This window comes from Serinus canaria, chromosome 9 (genome assembly GCF_022539315.1).
Source record: "Serinus canaria isolate serCan28SL12 chromosome 9, serCan2020, whole genome shotgun sequence".
In the NCBI taxonomy this organism is placed as follows: Eukaryota; Metazoa; Chordata; class Aves; order Passeriformes; family Fringillidae; genus Serinus; species Serinus canaria.
Window position 1 is genome coordinate 8,940,186 of NC_066323.1, and position 27,904 is coordinate 8,968,089.

Below are 27,904 nucleotides of genomic sequence, written 5' to 3' on the forward strand. Positions count from 1 at the left end.
GTGTTCATGAACAAAGATTTGAGCACAGTGTCAACCTGGCTCTGGGGTTTTTGTCCAGAATAAGTAAAATGTCCTTTTGATTCCATTACAGTAGTTATAGATATTTTTCACCTCCAGAAATCTTGTGGGTTTTTCATTTAGTTTGAATTTTGGGTAGGTCTTTTATATATATATGGATCTTTTTTATAAATATACACATAAACACACATATATGTAAGCAAATACATACACTAAGTGCTCACAAGAACATGATAGACTGTTTCTTGATTTTGTTTCATTAATATACTATCTTCGATAGAATCTCTGGCCAGTTTGAAACCTTCAAAAAACCCTTCCAAAAAAGGAAGAAAGCCCATCACAAGTGTTCATTTAAGACTTGTGCTGGCTGCAGAAAATTCCTCCTGCTCCCTTGTGTGCATAGGGCCATGCAATGGGACTGTGTGATAAGCCCTGCAAAGCAATGTTCTCAGGGAAAGCAAGCAAAGCACTGGGTTTGGTGGGTCAGGAAGAAATCCCCCTGGGAATCCCACCTTCCATCCACACTGCAGTAGGTGTTTCCAACAGAAGGGATGTAGCATGAAGGAGAAGGCTCATACGCAGGAAGTTCAGCTGGCAGCAGCAGCCAGGCAGCTCTCCCAGGAGGGGCCCATGTCACCCAGGGAAGGGCACCTGCACCCACCACAGCCCAACCCTCCAGTGCTCTCTGCCTCCAACACCAGCACCACCTTCCAGTGGATGGCCTTAGGAAGTCCAGCTGATTTTACCCTCTGAGGTTCAGTTCTGCCTTGAAGAAGTGTATGTTCAGTGCTTTTAAAAAAGCATTTTGAGCCACACCTGTGAAGGCTGAATTTGCCAAGATTTTTTCTTTTTTTCATGACAGTTATCAGTGATGCTCGAATAACTATAGCTGTTTTCCAGGCAAGACTGAAAATCTGGATAAGTGATGATATGAGAAATTGTATGAAGGAGAGGAAACAAGCCAAAGCAATCATCAACTACTCAAAAACACCTTCAGAAAAATCAGCATCGTAAACTTTATATGTATAAAAAAGGGATGGTATTAAAAAGCAGAGAAAGAAGAAAGTAGGGAAAACTCCATATGGGTTATATGGCCAAAGAAGCTGAAGCAAATATTAAAAGAGGTGATAGCAAAACACAAACTCAGCAGAAATCTAACTGGCACATCCACACCAGCCACAAAGCTTGTTAAGGATCAACATGGAAAGACCTTGAAAACAAAAGAAAACAGTTGGCTTAGGCAACTGCAGTGGAAAAGTTGGATTTCAACTGTGCAGATAATAAGCTGATCTCACATTTGTCCTACAAATATTCTCCAAATACAAAATCAAATGGCAAAATCCACTCAGATGGCACAGATTTTGAGAGATGACTTGATGACTTCCATCACAGGTCACTCTAGAGCATCTCGAGGAACTATGCTGCACCAAAAAAAAAAAAACCTCTCATCAACTCTTTAAACTAAAGAGCAACATAACTAAAGTAAAATACTGGCTCAAGCCTGTATTTATTTTAGATGCTAGTATCAAAATAGAATGTACTTCTACAATGTTTAATTTGGCACTGCTATCAGAAGCAGCAAAGATGCAATAGACACAACATGTGACTCAGGAGAATTGTTGAGTCAAAGCTGCCCAGTGGTGTGCAGCTGCAATAGACTGCAAAACAGCTGCGGTTAAAAACCACCTGTGTACAACATCCACAGACAAGATGAGTAACTCCCAAATCAACCTGTAACCTGGAAAGAAGTACAACAAGATATGAGTTGGTTCACGTGTCTTGTCAGGAACTCAACTGCGGAGATACCCAGAAGGAAATAGCATCACAAACTGGTAAGGTGGCAGGTCCATTCATGAGGTGAAACCAACGCTTTGTCATAAAACTACAACACTTCCATTCAAGTATTATTTCCTGTTTTAATAATGGATGGGTGTGAAAAATGGAAGTCTACTAACAGAAGACTCAATCTACAAACAGTAGAATCAATCAAAGGCAGGGGTCTGTGTATCTTCAAATATCTCAGGAAAACACAAGGTATTAAATAGGACAGCTTTATAAACACCACCAAGATTTGTCAGAGTCCAACAACTACTTGGTCCTGAGTTACTGCCACCTCTTCTGGACAACTGGGGCAAGTGACAGGAACACACCAGAATATCTGCCCTGGCAAACCTTTCATGAGCAACTAGAGGCACACGTTAAATGTGCCAATTGTCAGAATCCTTTCAACACACAGCTCTTCAGGAAGGGATTTAACACTAGAAAGGACATGCAAAGAGCTGCATAAGCATTAGTTTTGGGACAGGGGAGCCTATTTTATTTTGCCCTAAGCAACACTTGATGGATGGAATTCAGTTTCAGAATAAAATAGGTTTGTCTTCAAAACAGATCGCATAATTGGCTTTAGGTTTTAGTGCAATTTTCTTTTTAAACAGACCAAATCTTTAAGTTGCTCATAACTCAAATGTTTGAAAACAGCAACAAACTTAACTGCCCCCAAGGAAATATATTCTTATCCCCAAACTGAGACACATAGATTGGCCAGCCAAGCTGCAAGGAAGGAAACCGCTACAGCAGCATCTTGAATTGAACTGCAACCAGCAATCCCCAGACAGCCCCGAGAATTGCAAATCTAAAGGTGCGACTTCTGTTTCGCCGATTTACTTTGCATCAATCAAAGCTACATAAACCCCAGCAGTTAATATCCATTCAAAACCATGAAGACTGTTTAGCAGAAAGGGGTAGAAGTGATAAGGCATTAAGCTTTTATGCCTGTATTTTATATCTTGCAGCAAAGCGAGGCAACCAAGTAACACTTCAACAGTTTGCTCAAACAAAGGCCTAAAATCAGCAACCTGATCTACTCACCCTTTTCACCGGTATCCAGGGAAAGTTTCTTAATGTCATCAGTCAACATATCCTGCAAGTGGTCTTGTCCATGCTCTGCATCATTATCATCAAATTGAGCTTCTATAATGACATCCGGACTCTGAGCATCGCCTTTCGCTGTCTCTTGTGGAACGCAAGTCCCCAGCATGTCCTCAGGGACGTCTGATTCATGTGTGACTTCAGTTTCTTTGTCACTACCATCTGGCTTTATTACCTGAAGGAACAGGGGATTAAAAAAACAGAGGCAAGCTAAATCACTGGACTGAAGAAAGAAAACATTATCTTTCCTTTTTCATTTGCATCCCCAAGGAGCTGACAATGAATTGTGGGTGGCTGGTGGCACACTGCAATTGCCATGTAATTAGCCACAGATATTGCACAATCAAAAGAGGTACCTCAGTAGGATAAAGACTGGAACGGCTGAGCTTTTGCAATAGCTCAACTGTGACAATAATGTATCCAAAGTGTATCTAGAGCATAACCATACAGTTCCTGCCAAGCCTCTAATCAGCTCAGCAGAAGTTAGGAGTAAACACAGGCAGGGAGGAGGATACACTACAATTTAATAGGTTGCTAAGACCATTGTTCACCAAGATAGACTAATCATCCTGGGATGTCCCAAAACTTAAGCAGTTCCAGTGAATGCTGGGATCATGTCAAAGCGCCTCCACACAATTAGGAACAAACTGAAAAAGCAGAGATTAGAGAATGTGGTGTCCTGTGACCTGTGGAAGAACTGGACTGTGGCAGCTTGGTAATGCACCAAGCTTTACATTTATTTTAGGCCATGTTTTTATTGTTACAGGCACAGTTATTGCCATTACTTATACAAATTTCCAAATCAAATCACTGAAGAAGAGCCCAGCTACCAGTGAAGCAGACACCAGGCCTTGATGGCATCCCTCACTGCATGTGACAGGGACAGAAAATGTTCCAGCTCAGAATATAATGACCAAAGTGGTTGATACGTTGGACACATAAGGCTTTACCAGCATCCTTCATGCAACCAACAGTGAGCTGCAAACACCAACACAGCTGGAGAACCTAGATCCATGTTTCAGTTTCCAAAATGTTTATGTTTCATTCAAGCTGTGGCACTTCAGAGTGAGAAGAAAATCAGTACAAAATAAGAAATAGCATTCTAAATATTAAAATCACAAAGATACTGGGTGACTCCATTCCAGTGCCCTCCCGGTAACTGAGCTCCCCTCCAGCTGGTGCTGGTGTTTGCCAGGCAGGTGATTTCCTAGAGCTCCTACAAGGTCCCCAGTCCTCAGCATCATAACCCAGTACATGACACCAGCAACTCATGCCACTAGCAAAGCAAGTGAAGGGCCCTTTAAATGCAATAAAACAAGAGAAACAACTTTTTGGTAACATACTTTATATGATCTATAGAGTTGCTAGAAATAAACATAAATAACTTCAACAGGTGCTACCTGAAGGCAACTGTTCCAAATAAGAAAACGTAAGTCAAAAAAGCTCCACAAATTATTCTTTAGTAACTAAAAAGTAAATAAATCAAAATCAGACCTGTAGAGGGAATACTTTTACAGCTTTACATACAAAGATCTACAGTCATGCTTTCCAGAAGTATCCATTTCTTTGTAAGCTTTTCTCAATACATAACAGAAATAAAATCAATTTTAAAATGAGGCTGATTTCAAGTCTTTAAAAATAAAAAACTCGAGTGACATTGCTTTGAACTCTTGTTACCTTTTGTGACTCTTCTTTCCATCTTTATTTTCAGTTTTTAACATGTATATAATTTGTTACCATGGCAGATTTTGACTCAGACATTAAATTGTGACAAAAAAAAAAAAGGGAAAAAGTTTGGCAGAAGGTGGAAAAATGGCTGATTATTAAACCTGGCTACATTTGGTACATAAAATACTGAAACACAATGGTCTGGGCAAGAACAGTCTATTAGATTAGAGAGCTGACAAGGCTCCACACGCTATGACTCTGCCAGTGTACCTATCCAAAAAGAAAACCAGTGTCAACAATAATATTTGGACCCTACCATGGTCAGATGTGGATCTCTTCAGCTCTTAAATTTCAATTGCACCAGATGTGTGCAAGTGTGCAACTGCAGCAGGAGTTCATTTCCTTTAACCCCTTCAAGTTTTGCCTGCTTTTCCTTCTCTCCCAGTCTTTCTTCAGAGAGTGTGAGATGTGCTTTGGGTCCTAAAGTAGTATGTTTTCTATATGTAAAGCAGCAAACAACATCAAATAGATCTTAGGAAAGGAAAAACTTCTCTAAAGATGCGGCACTTGAAGAGTTTATGTGGTTATTAAAGAAGGCAGCAGATACAGATTTAACTTTAAATGCTCTGTGCTAAATTCACTGTGCTTCCCCCAAGCTAGAGGACACACACTGCTGCCACCAGCAGCACCATGATACTCCAGCTGTGACTACCTAAATTCCCAGTTACACATTTTCTTATGGGTTTTCAAAAGGATTTTTCAGTAAAGTTTTCCAGAGTCCACAAAATCATAACCGCCACACACCATAGATGAGCAAAATGTCCAGATGCTGGCAAGCCTGGGTGATAGGATTTGTTTTCTTTTTATGGCCAAGATAGATCATTAAGTCTGACCTCATACATAACAGAGCAGGGAACTTCACCCAAAATTTCTCATATCACACCAAAAATTTAGGGAAGCTGTACATCAGAAGACTGGAAAGCTGGATAAGATTCTACAAAATCAGGATATCAGTGGATACAATTACTCCATTTAAGATGATCAGAGCTGCTGGCCAGCATGAGCTCATCACACAAATTCCAAAGAGCAGGATCCTTCTGTCTATGAGCAGCAGAAAATCTAACCATGACATATTAAGAATTTCTTACAAGTGGCATCTCAGACTCAAGAATCTGATGATATTGCACTCTCCTGTTTCCTCTAACATCATTGCAGCTTATCCAAGGCATAATGCACACAGCTAGAACGGGTCAGTTCTGATCACAGACACAGAGTAAAGCAAATATACAATTGGCTCAGTCTATCCTGTAGTCATATGTGCAGTACAGAGTTCCATTCCCTGGCAATGCAGCTGACCCTGCATGGACCTAGGAAAATGGGATTCCCCCTTCTTACATATGCATGATATGTATGACACACAAACATCATTAGAGACCCTTAAAGGACCTTAACTTCCTGATCTGGGAAGTAAAATGTCAACCTTATGGTTGTTACTTTTACATGCTCTTTAACAATAATTTAAAACAAATTTTAATAAACATTTTGATGAAAGCCAATTGTTTGTTTGAATGCCTGATCCTGAAGATAGTGTCCAAGTATGTTTTCTTCCAGCTTAAAATAGACATCACAGACCAAGCAGAAACTTGATGTCCAACTGGTAACTGGTTTAGATTGCAAAGCCATAGCTGATAGAACACAGGATATTTGAATGAAAATCCCATTTCAACCATAAGTATAATAAAAACCAGCTAGTGGGCAAAACCAGCCTGGCATGGACCTGTACAATCTGGACAGAGGAGCATCCAGACCGATCTTGAAGTAGCAATTGAATGACCAATTGTCCTTACTCAGGAGGAATTTGTTCCAACAGAAAACTGAACTGGGAATCTGTGCATCTGAAAGCATAGGAGTTACCTCCTGGGCTACAGAAGAAATAGCCTCCTCTGCCAGAACCAATCATCTCATATCTGTCCTGTTAGATCCCAGGTTTTCACAGACTTCCCACCTAAGCCTCTACACAAAAACAAAGCCCAGGCCTGGTTACTCTTAGATCAGGTACAGAGTTTTTGCTGCTGCCTCCTCAGTGCCTGTAAACTGAAACAGCTGAATGTGACCAGTGATTTTCAATAATCTTTGAGCTATTAACCCCAGGCTCTTTCCATTAAACATACCAAGACCCCAAAGTGTTTAAGCCTGCCACTAATAGGTTTGCTTTTTGTTCTTATTCACCTCTGATCCTTACAAGCAATCCATGAATCCTCATAAATCTGAAGAAATGACATGACTGCTGGATGACTGCTGGACTAGACACAGCTGGGTGAGTGCACTTTGCATGGCTAAAAACTGCTAAAAACTTTCCATGTAGGATCACTGCTTTCAATGGAACCTTGTGCTGAGACCTCCTTTGCTGAAAGCACCTGGCAGGTAAGGAAGCAGAATTATCTTCACTACAGCCAGTTTGGACACTTAGATTCAATAAAAACCAAATTCTTCATCACACTCAAAAAGGTGGTAATAAAAAGAATATTTCCAAAAGGATACTGAGGCAGAATGGAGATTGTTTTTCTACATCAGTCAGTCAAAACCCTTTAAAGTGTCTTCTAATGAATACTCAAACCCAGAATGTGTAACTTGCCCGAAAGATTTTAGAAGTGACAAGCCATTAATGGTAACTCTCTTCGCTAGGACAGACAGACAAAGAAGCTCCTCATGCTTGCACAGAAAGGTGCAGTTGATTCATCAGCAAGTGGGAGCTGAAGAAGGTTCATAGCACACAAAGAACTCACATTAAACAGGGAGGGCTGAATAGGGGAACAGTTAGAAGGGAAATAAGGTGTTAGCCCAAGTCTATCTTCTGAGGTTTGCAAACCAAGGTAAGATGCCTTTCCACTGAAAAATACTTTGATAAAACACAAGTTCTGCTTTAGCCAAACGAAGTCATTGTGCTCAATACTGGGTAGGGAGACAAAGTTTAGGTCAGAGCTGCTGGTGCTCTCTGCAGTTCAGGCTTAGTTAAGCAACAAGTCTCAGAACCAGGTTAAAAGCGGTTATTTCAAAAGGAGGACAGCTGAAAACAGGGACTTTGGACCAAATTACCAACCCCTCGTTAAAAGGATGGTTGCTACCACAACACTAATACAAACACCACATTTCATACCAGGGCTGGGAACACCTGCATCTATTCCTCTCCCAGCTTTTGCCATATGAAACAGGCTCCACTTAAAAGCTGGTTCCTAAATGTTCCCTCACGAGGGAGTGGGAACAGAGCCTGGCTAACACAAGGATGCTGTCACTGCTCCTACACAGATACCAGAGCCAAGCTACCATAAATATTGTGAGGAAGAGCTTTGCTTTTCTGAAAAAAGTAACCAAACAAAGGCTGTCTCACTCTAGCTCCTTCTTGGACAAAGAAAGGTTGGCACTTTCAATAAAAGAAACACCTGTCCCAAGCACCCTTCCTTCTTTTCATAATCCCACATACACCAAACAGTACTGGGAAGACAACTCAGTAAAAGTGACTAGTCTCAGTAGGAGCAATTATGGCATTACTTTTAAAATAACAATAATGTTATACTGAGGAGGTTTGTTGAGGTTTGAGATTGGATTTTTTTCATTACAATCTTTTAATTCTAAATCACTGGAAACACTTGCTAACAGCCCCCAGGATAGCTATTTTATATTAACAGCACATTATAGTTTACATTTCAGACATCACATTGGATGCAATAATCATACAAACATCCATATTAAAATCTCTCCCTCTTGATGAGGAAAAGACTACTTGTTCCTCCCCGATGGACTCTGTTGTTCCCAGATGTCACACACAGTTTTGTCACAGCAGTCACTACAATACTATCCTGCTTGAGGATTCAAAGGGTAAATGATCTGAGTACACAAAGGCTTCTTGGAAACAGTGACTTTTCAGAATCTGCTCTGACTTGTACCCACTGCAGTGAGAAGTGGCAAAGAGAAGTGAGAAAGAAACAAATGAAATCTAAGCCTTGTGTTTTGAAAACAAAATATTGAGACAGATCTTCAGTATGGCCATCAAACCTGCGGAAACCCCAAGGCCATCGTGCCTGCCCTGCCCAGAATCCTGCAACTCCTCTGCTCACACTAACCTGCACAGTGAGTTTTTACTGCAGAGTTTATTCAAATAATCAAACTGAACATCCATGTTTAGTCCAACATCCAGCCTTGTCAGGCAACTGCACAAGAAATAGAATTAATGGTAGAAAAACCCTCATACCTCGAAACAGCCACCTCAACTCACTACTTCTTTCTGCTTCTACCAATAAACCTCATTCCTGAGCTGTTCATTCATCTCTCTGTGCTTCAGGCTGTACCAAAGCAATCCAGGTTACGGCGTGTTCCCTCCAAGTCCATCTGAAGTCCTTCCCCAACCATCTTGCACAAATAACCAGAAAAACAAGTGGAAAAGCATCAACAAGGAAAATTCTCAAGACTGACCTTTCTGAATCCTAAAGCCAAAACAAGAACTGTCTCCTCACCATGTATTTCCACTCCCTATCTGGTCTCTGACCTGTCATTTGCCTCTGAAAGTTCCCCATTCCCATTCCCTGGCCCTCATCCCACACCTACACTCTGCCTCCAAACATGTTTATCTACACCTCATTATCACTGACCAGGAGACAGTTGCCTCTGCCCCTGTCTCTCCTCAAGTCTACTCCTGCCTTCACCCCCTTCCTGCCACTTCTCCATGGTCTCTCTGGACCCATCTCTCCCAAGTCTGACTCTTGCCCTGGGATCAGAACCATGTTTCCTCAGGTCCATTTCATCTGGTTCTCCTAACAGATAAACAGCTCCATCTGTACACTCCTGCCTTTTGTACTCTCTGACAACTGCTGAGAAGCAGGAAAAAGCTGTCAGAAGTAGCTGTCCCTGCTCAGCACAGGTAGCCCACATTTCATGGATCAACCACTGCTGAGGGTAGGAGTGTCAGAGATATGGGGAAGGACAATGTCCTTGATTCCCTTGCAGTGAACACTCTGCCACCTCCTTTGTAGGCAAGCCAGCCCTGTTGGGAGCTGCTACCAAAGAGCTGTGTATTTCTATAGCCAGATCAACAAACTTGTTCCACACTTTTCATTCCTGCTGCCACCCCCAGGATTTGATTTGGTGCTAAAAAAACAGCCTCTATTTTCAGAATACCTCCTTATATTGTACTGACCTTCCCACACACATTTCCCAAGGCACAGAAGTCCCTGGAGCAGAAGTGATCCAGCAAACAGTTCATCTCCCAGCTTCCCAGCCCACATGCTATTCACAGCAAGATGTCACACTGCTGAATCCATAGCCCATCTTTCAAGTGAGAAAAGTTTGACCGCAGAGAAGCATAAAAGGTTCACTTCAGCATCCACCCTTTAACAACACCCAGGAATCAACCTCCCCCTGCACACTTACAAAATTCAAAGAAGCACAAACAGCTTCTTCATCTCCTACCAGAAAATTCTTTTCATAAAAGAGGCCCTTAAAACTGGCAGCCTCCCTGCTGGACCCCAGTGAAATGTTCCTTGTACCTTGGGTCTTTGTATTGCCTGCTCCTCACAAGACCTCCCACTTTGGTGCATCTCATGAGCTGAGTGTTGCACTCCAGGCCACAGCGAACTGGAAACAAGAGTGCAATGCACAGGGCCCAGCTCTGAGGTTGCCAGAACATATTGGTTTGAAACATCACAGAAAATATTCGGCTCCATATTTTCAACAGTAGCCAGGAAGAAAATGCATGGAACAGTTTTGAGAACTGTTTTTCAAAAGTCATTTAAATCAAATTATGCCCCATCCACACCGGCAAGCAAAACCATCTCTACTAACTGGAACTGGTTTTCTTTTCTTGTGTGTGTGTTCTTTTCTTTTTGGTTTAACTTTTTTTTTTTTTTTTTTTCAAAAACTGTCTCCCAGCCATCTTTTTTCTGGTAATGTGCACAGGCACTGCAACACTACAAGAATGGGTGCCAGGACAAAACCTATGATGCACAGTCCCTAGAATAAATCACTCAAGAGGGGTGAATTAGAAGAAGAGAGTAACATAAGGTTACATCTTCAAAAGTACGATTCTCTGAAATCCCTGTATTTTCAGCAAATTACTGCAAAAAGATACCCAGTTTTCATCTGATGTAAAGAAGCAGACAGGCTTTTGGATCATTTGCAACTTCAAGACAATACCATGAATCAATACATATTTTAAAAGATGCAATAATTACACAGAGCTTGCATGTAATCAGAAAAGAATCTACTTGTGCTGAGCGTGTATAATTTGAAAGCTGCAATGCCAAGTAAATCCACACCGTTGGCTTGCACAAACCAAAGTATTATCCATTACTGCCTCTTTTTTTAACACAATATAAGCATGTATGAAAAACATATTTCCTGGAAACAATGATACTCTTTGAAGATTTATTCAACATTTCACAAACCAAGCAAGCCTGTACCCGCACGTGCCCGTAAGAAGAAAGCGAGTTGACAATGCGAACTAATCAAAAAGTACTGGAAGGGCTATCCAAGATATTTGCATACCTATACTTCCCAAGGGTTGGAAGTTTTCTTCAGAACTGTACAAAAATTATTTCCCATGTGTCTAAAAAAATCTCTTACTGATCAACACTTTAACTCATCAAGGCAGGAAACAAATCAACCAAGCATCTACATGTTGGGGCTGACACCTTCAGCCCCTCACTTGCAGTTTTTTTCCTTTTGATTGGGCTCTTAAGTGCCAGCTCCCAGGGGTCTCAGCCTCTGGCATGTTGTGACACACTTTCAAAGCCCAGAATGGGACACCTGGGACAAAGCACATACTGTTCAGGAAGTCCACAAGGGCCAAGAAAAGCAATAGAAATTTCCACAGTTAACTTGCATTACTGGTTGCCAGTAAGCCTCTTATTATGAAAACCCATAATTGGAAACTGTCATATTATAGAACAATTTATGGAAGTTTTAGGACTATGTATGCCCCAATGGGAACTTCCTTTGACTGGTGTGTTCCATCAGCCCAGGTCTGCTTATTTATTCACACAGTGGGATAAGAGCATCAGGAACCCAAACACGTCATCGCTGAAGTGTCGCTGAGACTCCCACTTGAAAGTGCTTCATATAGTTCATTTCTTAGCCTTTCCAGTCATCCATCTTCATGGCTACATTCAGTCAACTTCTGGACTGTCCTGTCTTTATTTCTTTTCACCTTCTACAGGAACATTCTTGCACTTGTTTTGTGTTCCACTGCTCCTCTGAGGATATGGAAGGCAAAATGCAGCTGCTCTGGGCTGAGTGCATCTCACTACACCCGTCTCAACCCCATCAAAAGGGCTTGCCAAAATCAGTTCCTACTCCTATGGTCCCTACCTTGTCACACCAGGGAAACTGGCATCTACATTAATTTCTAAATCAGATTTGAAATGCATTAAAATATGGCTCCAGCCAAGAACAACAGCCTCCCCCCCTGCCAGCACGATACTGGTAAAGTCACCCACAGAAAACCACCCAGTGCTTCCTTTGCAGTCACGGTTTGGTGTGAAGGTAAGATCTGGTAACAGGTGATAGAGACACATTCCAGGAAACTTTTAGTAACAGAAGACTGTAAATCCACTTTAACACCATTTTTTCCATGCAGGAGCCAGCAGGTACCATCTGACAGAGTGGTTCTAACCACGAGCAGCTCCATCCCCTAGGAAATGGGCTGAGCTCTAACTCTACCTGTGTTTTGCCATGCTGTTCTGCTGCCACTTCCTGTCATACACGCCAAGACCTTGATGAATCCAGCACCTTCCCCATCACCCCAGGACAGGCTGGAAAAGATTTGTGCTCAGGGGAAGCTGTGGCAGAGCAGGGGCAGCCAGGCTGAAGAGGACCACCCACAGATGAAAGGAACTGGAGGAGATAATCCCTGCAAGCATCGTAAGTGGAGGAAAAGAAAAACAGATGATTCACTGAAGATTAAAAGAGAACAGCTTCCTCAAATGTTAAGACCTTTCTGTGTCCCTTTTAAATTGTTTCTGAAGAGAAGACAAGCTGTGAGGTTAATGTACTGTTTCACTTGACTTGGTATCATCAGATTCTGTCCCTGGACAGAATCTCACTGCAACATAGAGCGCCAAGGGACTGTGGAAGAGAAGAGGGAGATGACAGCAGCACAATTTTGCTCAGATTCCTACAAATACAGGAAATACAGGCTGGGAAGGTTCACCTGTGAGCTAAAACTGCTACAAGTCCATTTATTTGGGCAAGAAGTCTTTGAATACGAGTTAGAAATTGCAGGTGGGACTGATTTCACATTAAATCACTATTACTGGCAGGAAATCCCAGGCTTCCATATCCATCTTAGACTTTCAACAAGTTCCTTACAAAGTACATAAGGAAAGTAATCCTCAAGGAAAATAATCCTGCTCTCAGTTGCCCATGAATTTTGGAAACTCACTCAAGCCAAGTTGCCCAGTTTGCAGCACTTGACACTGTGCTAGGCAGACCTGCACACTCTGTCCTGAATATGTTACATCTGAATTTCACGCAGCTGGCAAGGCAAAGTGTGAAAAGAAAGCTGAAAATAGCAAAGCATGCACATGTGGCAAGACAACAAACACAAATATCTAAACAATTTTTATATATTAAGTATTTTAGGTCACTCTACTCCATAAGTATTAAAGAAGAGCAGGCAAAAAAAAACACATTAAGCAGTTGGGGGAGGCAGGTATCCCAGGAAAAATGAGGGTGTATTTCCCCACTCAGAAAATGGGGATGATATTGGGTTTACATGCACATGTGAGGACTAATGTTTTCAAATGCTTCAAAGCATTACTTCACTCACGAGGCCCTATCAGAAACAATAACACATCTGTGAGGTTTCCACAAAGAGAGGAAGGCTTTCCCTCTTCTTCCCATCCAGGCACCAAGGCTTAATCACAGATCATGTTCAGGGTTTCAGAACCCCAGATTTCACAGCAGAAGCTCACATAATTAAAGACCAGCATTAGTTTATTCACAGTTGCTGCTTGAAATCAAGACAGCATAGAAAGAAATGTCACACAGCTCTAAAAACAAAACACCAACTATATTTTATGTTGGGATAAAAAAAAAAAAAAATCTTATTTCCACACAAAGCTAACAGGCTCATCACTAAACAGAGCAATTATTGAAATCCTATTACAGATGACCTGAGACATCATTCAGTCGTATCACACCTGGAAATATCATCAGAACAGCAAAACAGAAGCAAAATCATGAATGACTCCACGCTTACAACCACGGCATAGCTGTCTCTTCATAATCTTCAGACACTTACTAATAAGAATTTTTGACAGTTTGGTTATCGACGCCTTTCCAAAATTAGTTCATACCTTGGACAAAACATTTAAAACCGAAATTTCCACTACTTTAGAACCAAATTAGCTGGTTCCAAAATGTTTAGATAATTGTCTGTTACAATAACAAAATCCTTTGCAGTTTTCATTAGAATTTATTCACTGAATTTGCCTCCAGCAGCAAAACTAGTTCACCAAGGTGTTCTCCAGAACCCTTCTGTGTGATTTTTTTCTTATTATGCAGCTTCATCGATAAACACACAATAGCAATGGTACCAAAAAAACTGATCTCTTTTAAAAAGTGAGCACAAAACCTGCCACAACAGAAGACATTCTAGAAGGAAAGGCACAAGACCACCATCATTGGTCTGTCTCCAGGGAATTGGTATGTCTGCCTATTCCTGCTGGAAGACACAGGTTCCACACACCCCTACCTCTGATAAAATGCATCCTTCCCAGGGTTATTTCTTCTTCAGTTGTGCTCAGCTGCCCCAGTCAGAACCAGGCACACACCATGCTGTGTGCTGCATCAAACCATACACTACATTGTGGATGTTCAACAGAACTTTTAGGAAGCTTCTGTTAAAGACAAAGCACATCAACAGAGGGGAATAGAGGAGCACAAGGTGACACAAAGATTGCATCTGGAGGGGGCCCATCTTAATGGAAGTCAAAGCAAACCAGGATCGCAAGGCACAGTAAAGATGAGTGAAGCTCAACATTTTGCTAAGGACTTATCTTGCTGCAGTGTTTCTTCTTCTTCCAGTGAAAACAATCAGGACACCAGGTGTCCTCCTGAAATAGGGCAGGGAATGGCTGCTGGCATTTGCGTCACCAGGATCTGCTCACATTACTCGGTGACGAATCTCATTAACCAGCAGCACCTCAAGCAAAAAGTCTAAAGCTCAGTTTGTTTGCCTTTTACCTTTAGCAACATGGCACACACTTCATTAAATTTTGAAGCAGTGTTTATTAGAAGAGTAAAATGCATCAGCATCCACCACCAGGCTTCTCAGCTTATTTTCATGACGTCAGTAGTCAGGTTTACTTAATCCAGTGAAAATATACATTGATTGAACATGGTCTCAGAGCATCTTCTGCAGCACTGAAAAATGGACTCAACACGAATGGAATATTTTTACTGCTTTCCCTCAGAAACAGATTTACCATCACCATAAAAAAGCCTTTCCCAGTGGTGGGAAGGGCTGGCCACAACAGAGTTCCCTGCTTCTTGATACCAGGTACCTTCTGGTCTGTTTTTCCTGCCCAGCAATGAATGCTGTTCTGTCAAAAGCTTTTCCACAGAATGAATCAAAAGTTACACTCAATTGTTATAACTCAATTTAAAATGTAATGCAGGACATGGGACTAACACTGGGGGTTTCTGTTGTGCTATGTCCTTACAAGCTGAGTTTTGTTAACAAGAGATTTCAGGGCATACATCACCTGTACATAACCTCAACTTACAAAGCAGTTCAGGTTTTCCTTCCCTCTCTCAAAATTCATTAAAAAGTCTTACTTGAGCTGAGATGTTGTACACAAGTTCTCTGCCAAGAACAAATTTTTACAGCTTAGTTTTAAGCTCCTTTAAAAAAATCCAGAAATTTATAATGGAAACACTGACAGTGCCCATAATCACAAGTACAGAAATTTTATTGCAATAGGTAGTTTGCATTCCATCCAAAAAGAAAAATTGGTCTCTCAATCAAATTCCACATGCATTCTGTAACAATGGCCAATTATGAGATCAGTAAAAACAGGTGCAAATAAAAAATACTGGGGATTTAAACAGTGACATGGCAGCATAAAGCCATCACCTTGGTCATTAAACTCTGATTGTGCAAGAGGCTTTGCTTTTTTTTTTTTTTTTTTTTTTTTTAGAAAGTCTTGAATTACTTTATAACTCACTTCTCCTGGGCAAACTCTTCTCCTAGTGATCATCACAGGCTAACTTGGCAAATCTTTGAATCATGCCTCCAAGTCCTAACAGCTTGGCCATTCCCAGATATTAGTAATAAGGACTTCTATTCAGTTTTGTCAATTATGCCTCTTGCTTTAGCCTGATGAAGCCCACCACTACACATGTGCAGCACAGTCACACAACAGCCAGATATTCCCACTGACAGACTACCCTACAACTTATCCTGAGTTCTCTCCTCTGCCTCAGGAGACCTCCTGTGTGCCAGTAGGAAATGGATGGCTGTGCACTGCAGCAAACTGCATCACACAGGCTATGAAAAAGCAGTGATGAGCTTCCTACATCCTCCATGCCCAGAAGAGTTAGTTGTACTTCAAACAGAAAGCATAAGGATTCACCTTTAGCAATACATTCCTCTCAATATTCTGAATACACTTCCAAGTTTCTTAAACATGCAGCAAAGACTGAAACACAAAATGCAGAAATACAAGAAAAACTATGCACTTGGTTATACTAAAAAAGTACAAAGCCAAGGTGCTAATGGGCCACGTGGGGAAGCAGAACAGCAACAAGTGTTAAGCCCATTCAACACTCTTACAAAATAAATCTAGAATCACAAAATTCAGAAGCACGGCTCAAAAACATGTGACTGTGAACTAGCCTTGACACCTGCTTATGTCATCAATAAAATATTTAATATATGAAAAACACTGGGTTTTCAAAAGTGCCTAAACCAGCGCCGAAATGCGTTAGTCATCCAAGAAGAACTCTCACTTGAGCACTGGAAATTACAGAACAAGGAAATCAAATCTTCACAAGGAAGCCAGCTCAAATGCTAAATCTGGACTGTGCTTACCTGCAAACATTCATTACCAACAATGATAGATTGCTAATCCTTTTAACCAGAGGGAAAAGACTATCCCTCCCCTGCAATACATTGTGTACAATTATTGGATCTGAGACAGGCAGCTACACTGGGCTTTCAGTACATTCATTAAACAAGCCCAGGAAATTCAAAGCTGCTTCATACAGATCAAATGAACTCAAAGCAATCTTCACTTCTTCAGTCTTTCCCTCTGGGTAAAAGTAAGTATGGGTTGACATTTAATAATTTTCCTTACCTAGAAGTATTTATTTGAATAATACTTAGAAGTTAAACTGCAATACAGTAAATGTGTTAATGATAAATTGCATAAGCAATTTGACAAAAGGAAAAAGCACCCAGCAAAAAAGGCAGGCTGTTCCAAGAAATTAGGAAAGGAAATTTATGTTCATTACAACTATTAAAATATAAATTAAATAAGCTGATTCCATAACAACTTCTCCCATGTAACCTAAAAGGTCTTCAAAAGTATATTCTTGAAACTCCACAAGTGACAGCACTAAATCTCAGTTTCACTTCATCTCAGGGAAGTTTGGAAAGCAGCCTCTGGAAACAGAACTGCTGCTCTTCAACTCACCAATGGGTTTATGTTTATCTTGTTAAGAAAGAAAAAATTAGCCCTTTTATACACACATACTTTTAAGATAATACGATTTTCTTCACAGCTTCAAGTTAGGCACTGAAGTACTTTGTTATGATTAGTTTTATCACATTGAATCCAAATGCTTTGGATTATTAACCAACTCTTCTGACAGGTCTCCAATAATGAAACACACCATACAGCTCACACTGACTCACCATTCATCTTAGCTGATAAAACAGGAAAGGAAGATGGCCAAAATCTCAGAGCATACCCAGGCAGACCTCAGCTTTAGGAAACCCCTTTGCTTTCTCACCAGCAAAAGGAGTTTATTTGTTGGCTTCAACATGGCAAACTTCACACTTGCCTGCTCCCATTCTACCCATTGATGACAGGTACCAGGGCTCAGACTATCAGTACCCAAAGCACCTACATTGTCTTAAGAGCTAAGGACGCGTGAAAATCAAGTTAATGCCCTCTCCAGTAAAACATTAGATCCACCACTTCCTTATTGCTTAAAACCTCTTTGAATTCCCTTGTTTTGAAATACCAGTTGACTCTTGAAGCTAATTCACTGGTTTACCATGTGCCCTGCCACAACACCATCGGGAAAAGAAAACCCTTCACGCAGCAGTTTGTCCTCAGGCTGCTGAGGATCCACATTGAAATCCCACTGCTCCATTTGGGACCCAAGTTACCACTTCCACCTCCACAGTTTGGCCATGCTGGGCTCTGACACTGAGGGATGGAGGATGTGCAGAGACAGAGTAAGTTAAGAAGTCACAGAGGGATGGAGATTGGCAATGTGAAGGTTCAAACATACACTCCCACCTCAGTCGACCCATTCTCACGCACAGACTGTGGAATAAAGCACTTCACAGCCCCTACTGCAATTACACAGCACTGGGTGAAATCAAATGACACGAGGAAGTTGCATGTAAGCCATTGGTAGCAATGCATTTCTTGTGCTTGAGCAACTCTAACAAGCCGGGGAATACTTGCTCCATCCCTGCAACACCCCCTTTCAGACATCAGCTTTTACAGTCCCTGATCCAAAACAAATTCAAAGGGACACAAGGTACACAAAATCATCCGGTGATAAGCATTTGTTCACAGCGAAACAATTGAGCGGAAGGATTTGTGTCGTTAAACACACAAAAGGTTATCGAGAACCCACCAGTTCACACCGACTCTTCCAGCTCCAGGGAGGGACAGGATCCCACCCCACAACAATCACCTGTGCTGCCAGCCATCAGCAGACACCGCCAGGCACCTCCACCAAAGGCATCCTTCCCCTAAGGATTCAAACATTCAAACCCTCCCAGAGAGGCTTCTGCAGAACAAAGACTATTGGCAACACCAACTTCACACCAAGTGCATGATCAAACCTGCTTCCTTGTAAAATATTAACAGCATTCCACCAAAATAAAACTAAGCAAGTTCTCAGTTCTTAACTAATAATTTTCCTTCTAATTTGACCACACTGTAAAGTTGCCTTTAAAACCTCCCACCAGTTATTTCACTGCACCTTGCAGAGTCCTTGGAGTAAAATTAAATCTTCTACCCAAGCTCTGGGTTTGAATGGGTTTCATAATTTCTTAACAGAATATTACTTGATTTGCCTAACACAATCCATACAGCCCCAGTTTATCAAACCTTTAGTCTAGACTGTTAAAAATAAAGCCAATACTTCAGAAACTGGATGAAAATCAGTTTCACTTCTCACACCATTCAACTGTGCGCCTCTTGTTTTCTTCTCTCATCATGGCTTTATGAGCTGCTCCCCCCAAATTACACTGCAAACGACACTGAAGAAAGCTATGGATCTGTAATTGAAAGATGGAACTCAGACTTCAAAACTACCAAGAGTATTCAACAATGAGCCAGGATCCATAAGCCCTAGAAGCACTGAGACCTGACCTAAAGAAAAACAGAAAGCTGCTATGGTGCTTTAGGGGTTGAGGTAAATTAATACATAAAACCGTCTCACTATAGAAACTTTCTCACCTGCATATTTGCAACAAGTCATATAAAATACATGGATATTGCAACTGAGGTACTGTGAATCAAGCATGCTACAGTCCTCCCAGCAGAAAAAGTAGTCTGTCTTTGTTTAATGGTAAAACACTGAATTTTTAGTAGTGCAAGTTAGTACAGCATATGAGCTCAAAAACTTGCAAGCTTCAGTTCATGTAATTATGTATTGTTTAGGAATTTAAACCACTATTGTTTTCTTGGAACAGTCAAAAATTGCCACACAAACACCAGTGTACTCTTGACCTCCACAGGGAGTGGCTCATTCCCATCTGACATGCCAACAAACTGCTCAGGATGAAGTTTCCCCATCACAGGCTGAACACGCTCATCTCTCATATCAACACTGTCACGTGCATTTGTAGGATTTACTACATCCTAAAGGTATTCACCTCTAATGAACATTAACTTTTCCAAAGCAATCCCCAAAAGTTTAAATACATCCTAAAGACTACGAGTATTTCCTTCTCTTTTCATGCCCTCATAGCCAAGTGCAAGCACACGTATTGAAATTCCACCCTGCAGTCACCAGCTGCAGTCTCATAAGTAAGAGAAAATTCTTCAGGTAAGTCCTTCCACAGGTACAACATGACGAAATGAAACATTTCAACATACAGCATTTTGCTTTAATTTGAGACAAATCACAGAGTAGACTTATCAAACTTTGTCCATAAAACACTGGCTTCAAAACAAACCTCTGAGCTCAGTTTTCTGCCCCAAACAAGCTTTAATGTAGACTTGCACTTACCCCTCTAATCTTGTAACACAGAAAGGTTGACTAACCTCAGCTTTAACCATAGTGTTAACACAAGCATAAACACCCTGTAATGTGTAATGCAGTAAGGCATGATTTAAACATTCCTCAGCAAAAATTTTAAAAAATAATCTCTGTCTATATTCATTTTCAGTTATCGATGATACATGAACAGCTCACTCATTTATTTTGTATTTATTTCTGCACAGTGAGAATATCAGAGCAACTGTGCTGGAAAAATTTGACAATTTTGGGGTAGAACTTTTTTCACAACCATGGATTAAAAACATTTAATGCTTGGGAAGGTGTATTTTTATTGTGAAGAAAAGTTTATGTATTCCCCGTAAAGAAATAAAGCAACTTCCCCTGGCATATCTTAGGGAAGAGAAGTGATTTTGCTCACACATGGCTTTTCATTTCAGAGCTGAGGGGATGTAACACAGGCAGGAAAATACTTATTCCAATGCTGTTCTGACTGACCCTGAAAAACAGACCTGAAAATTTTTAAGAGGTGGCAGCAACTAATAAAGAAACACCTATGGCATATTTTAAATAAAATGTTGATGTTTTTCATAATTTGTTTTTCAGTAACATAACCCTATAATGTACACTACATCAAGCTATGGATTCAGCTGAAAAAATATTTTACACTAGAAATGGTCAACAGAGTTTAAACACAGAGCATTTCTTGGGGTGTCTTGCTAGCCAGGACATAGGAACCATGCTACACCCTCCTCCCATCTGCAAAGGGGAAGAGTTTTTTTCTTTAATAGACTGAAGGGCACAGAGCTGCTCATTAGAGGCAAGTATTTTCTCTCATCCTGGTCCCTCACCTCACCCAAGTGACATGGATCAACCTGTGCAACCAGCTACTTCCATGCGAGAATTTAAGACTGAGGCACAGTGCAGGGCATGGCACTGGGGCCAGGAGAGGCCTAGGAGGGAGCACACCCAGCCTGCTGAGAAGCAGAGGTGTTGAGGCAAGTCATGAAGACAAAAGGATCCGGATGTCAAGTATCCGAAGGAAGAGTATTTGACAAATACTTAGTGCTTTCTAAAGTAATCAGTCCTGAGCTGGTGAAACCACAGTGTTTAAGCAGAGGCTGATGTGCCAGTGTTGGGAGCTGTATTTCCTAATACCTCAAAGCCCTGCAAAAAGAATTATGTCTATTTTGCTGTCTGTCATTTTGTACAACGCCCTTCCCTCGAGCACCGGTCCTCAGAACGCATTAGACATTGTTAGAGGAGATTATTTTAACTGCAGATTATTTTTTTATTATTTTTTTCCTTTCTTTCACAAAGCACTTAACAGAAATCAGTGCTTGGGAACTGGAGCTGAGGCTCAAAGACAAGCCTCAGGCCCCAGGACCATTCCCATGTCACTGAAGTTGGCTGCTGCAATGATGTGCCACTCATCCCCAAAAAAACAGTGCTGTTAAAGTGCTTGAGTGGCTTTGCAGGTCCAGAGGGCAGACAGCTGGATAATTGACCACTGGATAATGCTGACTCCTTCAGTGGCAAAAAGACAATGGCGGGAAAAATAAAAAATCAATTCTGACATGTCGTAGTGGTTTTTTGTTAGCAAAAAGTTTGCCCAAGGTCTCAATCAGCTCATAGGAAATTCCTGTGTAGCTGGAGACACTGCCCAGCTACAAGGCCAGCCTTCCCCTCCCAGCTTTTCCTTTACTTGACAGCCACAGCTGCCACCACACCTAGTCTTTGGACTCCGCTGTATCTCAGCACTGATAGGAGTCACCCCATGGGAAAGTAGGATAGTGGGACTGATGTCAGGTACCATGAAGAGCATTTTCCTTTTCTACTTCAAAAATTTTGAACCTTACAGGAGCCACCCCACTCCTATGCTATTTTTTGAGTTCCTACAAATGAATTTTAACAATGCATATCCTGCCAGGAAACGTTACCATGCATTAGTGATAAAGCATTAGGTAAAAAGGTAAATTCAGTTTCCAAGACACGAATCTCAGCCGATAAACACATTACATCCACAGCTCAACAATTGTGCAGAGAAGAAAAGGAATAAAGCATTTTAGGGAAAGCTTCAGGAATATGGGTGGGGAGGGGGGGGTGACAACAAGAAAGAGTAGATAAAGTAATGCCATCCTGTCAAAATACTGCTCAGACTATGCATGAAGCACAGCTGTGAAATTAAACCAGGTTAAACTAATGGCCATCCATTAACCTTGGCTATGTCTACATGGTACAACACAGACCTGAAGAGCAGCTCAGGCACCAGATGTCTTGCCAACACAGAACTCTCTCATGGCACCAGCTCCCTGCTCAGCTGGATAAATAAACTAGAGCCAGACGAGCCATTCATTCTCCTTCAGAGGTGATGCTGCACAGCTCTGCAGTCCAGAAGGCAGCAACTCTGCTGCCAGCCAGGTAACACAGCCAGGCACAGTCACCGGAAAGGAGTGCTGGGACATTCCCCCTGGATGCTGCTCTAATATGGAGATAGTGCAAGGAAGCTGCCTCTCTAACACCAGCAAGCCAGTTGTACATTTAAGGGCCAGCTGCAAGACAAAGGCTGGAGGGAAAGGCATTGCAAAGCTCTGCAGCTGCCAGACTGCTCTGCCCAGAGCACAAGCCTAAAGGTCAGGGCAAGAAAGGGACTCTTCCAATGAGCAGAGAGCTGTTCCCAAGGCAGTCGAGCTGTGCAGGACATGGTCCCACAGGACTGTCAGACACAGCTGGGCTATGCCCAGACCTGTTGTTCACAGACCCTTTAGAGAGGATGCTTGTCAAGGGATAAGCTCTCAGACTCTCATCAAAGGGAGAAGAGCTACAAGTCCAAACCCAAGCCAGACCATCACAGCAGTTGTAGTTACTGCAAGAGGCTACAGCTGCAAACCTGATCCTCACAGAGGAAAAAGAAAAACTAGCCAATCTAACATCAAAAGGGGCGATAAAACCTGGCGGAAATTTACTTTACTGCAAAAAAATTCAAGGAGGGCACAGAGGTGAGTGACCTAGCTACTGTCCTTGAGACTTTTACCAGAAGTCCCCACGCCCTGAACAGTCATTAGGTCAGGAAGAAAGAAAAGCTGCTGAAATATTCCTTCCACTTCACACAAGTCCTTTGGACTTTCCCCAGATAGCACCAACCTGGCAAACATTACACCATGAAGGATTGAAAGAGATCACAAGAGAGATGCCAGTTTCTATAGAGCTTGCCAGCAAAAGTAGCCAATGCTCATTCCAGCAAACAAGCCAAAAGCAAGGAGACTGAGAAGAAAAGGACATCCTGGCAGCTAATTAGTGAAAGCAAAACAGTCAGGACTTCCAAGCACCAACAAGAACTAAGCAGGATACACAACTTTATGCAGGATTTTTTTCAGACAGAACAGAGAACCTGTCTGGGGAATTCTTCACCAGTCACTTTTTGCGACCAAAATACACAAGCACTAATTAGATCATGCCAAGACTTCACTTTCACACTTCCAAAGCTGCTCAATTAAAAGTATGTGTTTTGGCACTGCTCTCTGTTTCAAAACAATTTAGACAAAGCTAAAAACAAAGAAATGCTTCAACCCCAGGAGGTGACACAGCTGAAGATGGATGAATCAATAGCATACTGGAAACCTAAAAAGCTCATAAGCAACACAGACAGACCTACTTTCATGAAGCAGATATTGCCTGATATGACAGAACACAGAAAACAAAAATAAACCTACAAGGAGAAAGAAATAAAAATAGTGAGAAAGTAAGGAAATTGCTTTTTTCAGCAAAGTTGGTAGATCAGTTCTGCCTTGCAGTATTTTCTTAGATCGTTACCAGCACTTTTTGAAGAGCCTCCAGGTAGTTAAGGCTGGTGTAAAAACTGGAAAGTGCAGGTAGAACCTGGGACCTTCAAAAACCCTCACCAGATGTCTTACCAGCGAGCACATGCTGGGGAATGATGTCATGTCCACAGCTACTGAAGCTGAGAGGAATTTGTGGGAAAAGATAATCAGGAGGAATTCTAATTTCTCTTTCAGTGCTCTGAGTGGCACTTTTTAAATAAGAAACTTGATTTAAAGTATCAGTTGCAATTCTTCAAGATGCTTCAGAAACAGAGACTGTCACAGCTACAGCTGCCAGGATACTGATTTGTATATTGAAGGATAATCCCAAATAGCAAGCAAGAAAGACTTCCTGTGTTAGCAGTGTGAAGAAAACTGCTATTGATGCACATAAGTCACTGACCACCTTGCGCTGCATGACAGTGCACCAAGACCAGACTCATGCCCAATTCTTGTGATGTGCACAGCAGTTAGGACATAAGCTTCAGAAATCTGAGGAGAAGAGATCCCCCTCAAAGCAAGTAACACCACAAAGCCAGGCTAGGAGAAAGTGGGAGGCCAGGAGATCTCCTCAGCCTGGCTGCACTTTGCCTCATCTGGAGGAAGATACAGGAAGAGTGTCTGGGAGAAGGCAAAACTGTTCCAGCTCTCTGAAGGAGCAGCATGCTGACTCAAAACCTACCTATTAGACTGCAGATACCTTTATCTTAGATGGTTACAAATTACCAACAAGAAATCTAATGCATCCCATCCCTGATGACAAATATCCTCCTTATCTCTGAGAACCACACGGTTATAAATGAGGTCCCACATCCTACCCCAAAGAACCTGTTGTAGAAAAATCCCTGTCACTCCTCCAGCAGCTGCAATTCTTCATTTACATAAATCACCTCTATTTTAGATTCCTTGTCCCTCTGATTTATGGCCTTAAGAAAAATAAACATGAGTTAAGGAAACAAGGGAAAAGATTTAATGAGCCAACCTCAGTAGTTTGGACCACATGGAAATACTGTGGCCAATTGCTGTTTCTCTGACAGTCAATAACAAGAGCAAACATGCAAACAGATATGTAGAAGTTTTCCTATTCTTCAGAACTTAGCGATACAGTCCAAAACCACATCACCTCAGGACTTAAAGATCATCAGGCTTTTAGTGTTGTAGCAGCTCTTCATTTCACCAGCTATCAAGCTAAATTAGGAATATAGCCTTCTTGAAAAAAAGAGAGTATGACATTCACTGTACCAAGTTTAGGCCAGATGAAACTTTTAGTATCAGTACAGTTGATTTAAATTTATTCCTAATTATGCAGATCAGAAAGAAACCCAGACTAAGAAAATCTGGACAGCCTCTCAAGAAAGCATTTATAAAAATTTAAGTGAGTTTAATGTTTAATGCATGACTTTCTAAAAACCAATCCCATCACAACAACAGGTATCCTGACTCTTATAAGGTGCAGGCTCCAAATACTCATGTGATATCACCAAATAAGTCTCCAAACTGGCAAAAAACAAACAGTTCTAAGAAATACTAATTCCACAGGAACCAAGAACTAAGAAAAGTACAAAATGATAGTGGTTATATAAGAGATTGGATTAAGAATAATCTACTGTGATGTGTGCATATTTACAGAAGACTTGGAAGAACAAAGTTTAAAACAGTCACTTGAAGAAAAGTTAGTTGTTAAAGGAAACAATTTGCTGTACTAGATTATATTTATGTGACCAAGAAAAAAGTAGTGAGCAGGAGCAGACACCAGGTATTAAATGCTGGCTTGACTCCTCTTCTAAAGTAAGATCAGCTGTCCCAAGAGCATTTCCCCCAATGCAAGATGAAGCTCTTTGAGCAACGCACGCTGAAGTTTAGCAGTATCTCACACAGCCTAAACTCACCCTCATCTGCTATTATTACACTGGGGATGTAACAACTGACCACATGTCATGAATGATTATTTAATGTTTAATTGTTCACCTAAGAGAAACGTTTTATCTTATTCTGTGCCTGTGCAGCCAAACCACAGCTGCAATGTGACTCTGTCTGTGCTGGTAGGACAGGATGCAGACAGTCAGTAAAAAGAAGTTTGTCTTCCTACCTAACCAAGCAATTTGCCTTTTAATATCACTCTTACTCAGCACAGAAGGAGGAAGAATAAAAGGAATATTAGACTCTTCAAAAACTCTGTATTGTACCTTTCTTGTGATTTTATTACTCAGGATCCTGGTTTTGGCTTTACCATCAGAGAGACAGAGGCAGGAAAGGCCCTCCTCAGGAAGGCAAAGTTGCTTGCATCCAAAAGGCTGGTGTTTCTGCCTCCTCGCTTCCCACATGCAGGGGGAGCAAGGGCCGAATGCAGCACTGGGTCATGGCAATCTCACAGAATCCAGATCATTACAGTAATTATATCATTATACACCATAAAGGGCATGCCAGTGCTTGCTATTAAAACTGACTGTGTTAAGATGTCAGTTGATTCACTTCAAGTGATATTTGATTACCAAAATGTGATAACGACATCTGTGAGAAAGCAAACGCAATGCCACATATGTCTCAGTGAGCAGCACTTCCTATTCTCTCAGCTTTTCTGCTTCCAATCTACTGCATTGCTACTCCATACCCAGCCAGTTTGCAGCTCAGCAAAGCCTGGGAAGAGCCATGCCAGCTCACAGTGAAGGCCCAACAGTGTGGAACAACATGTGGCTGTCCAAAGAACGGCACAATTAGAAAGTTAGCATGTAATGAAGCTTTTCCAGATTCCACCAATTTGTGGTTTGGGGATTTGCCAAGATGGTGAGGGATATGCACACACTTGTGTGTGACCATCAAGCCCTCACTGCAAAGCCTACAGCAAAACAAATTAAAAAACCAAAACAACTGCCCTTCCTCCCTTACAGCATCCATCAGCCTTTCAGATTTGCTAGAGCTCTGCTTTTCTGGATATTTTCCTAGCTGGCTTCTTAGGCTTCCCACTTTACTCCTGAATATCATGAATTACACTTGAATGTTTTTAGTGTGCCAGAACACTTACTATTTCAATAATGACTTCTCCAGAACTTTTTTTTTTATTATTATGAATGTAATGTTTCCAAACAACATTCTTGATTGTTAGACTCAAACAGTGTTGCTGTGATAACCCTCTAAGAACCTCATCTCCTCCTGAGGTACTGTTATCCTTACATTAGCTGCAAGATTTTGAGAAGAAACTGAGTCTCAAAAGAATTTGATTGAAATGAATTATTATTCAGCACGGCAAATCCAAAGCTAGCATCCCCTCTGGACAACTAATGCTTCATAGGTTTTCACCAACAGTGGGAGGCAGTGACTTGCCAGGATACGTAGCTCTGTTCAAACTATACGTGGTGATATTTGTGACAACTGCTTAAATCAAATTGTTCCTTCTTCACATTTGTTTGTAATTATGCCAATAGCAGTCACAGCTGGGAAAAGTGAATTGTACTTTATGTCTTCTGTACAGAAAGTGTTTAAATATTTATCTGTGATGTATGGCTCAGAAGAGGCAGCTTGAAGATCTCCTGCTGCACTGTATTGCATCTGACAGCACAGTGTTGAACAGAACATGTGCTTTCATGAGCTATGAAGCATTACTATTTCTATCACTGTTGGATACTTTGTGACTAAAATGTTGGACCCATTATCCTATTATCCAGCAACACACACTGTACATAATGAACAGCTCTATATCCTTGGCCTTAGAGACCTTCTGTTAAGATCAAAAGAACTGTAAATTGTGCAAAGAAGTACTGCAAACTGATAAGGAAATTATTCATAAAACAACAATAACAGAGGCACTGATTTCCACGAATTTCTGAGAAACTGTAGGTTAATCAGGAATTATTTTATCTACATATACAGAATAATTATGCAAAACTGGAGACCTCATTGGCATATTGTAGCAAGCAACAGGGAGTTAGACCCCAAAATTCTTTTTTGTAAATTTTGGGCAGCACCAAGTCCTTGTCTGGGTACTATTTTCAGACTAAGACTAAAATTTC

The 27,904-nt window shown here is 41.2% G+C and overlaps 1 protein-coding gene across 3 annotated transcripts in view; it reads right to left on the reverse strand.

The window, feature by feature from the left end:
* The window catches only part of DIS3L2 (DIS3 like 3'-5' exoribonuclease 2), a 180,487-nt gene that overhangs the window by 120,200 nt on the left and 32,383 nt on the right, over positions 1–27,904 (reverse strand). For all 3 annotated transcript variants that reach the window (XM_018912889.3, XM_018912890.3, XM_018912891.3), the window contains exon 7: positions 2,887–3,121. In XM_018912889.3, coding sequence (XP_018768434.1) covers positions 2,887–3,121 — 235 coding nt within the window. The remainder of the gene's footprint in view (positions 1–2,886; positions 3,122–27,904) is intronic.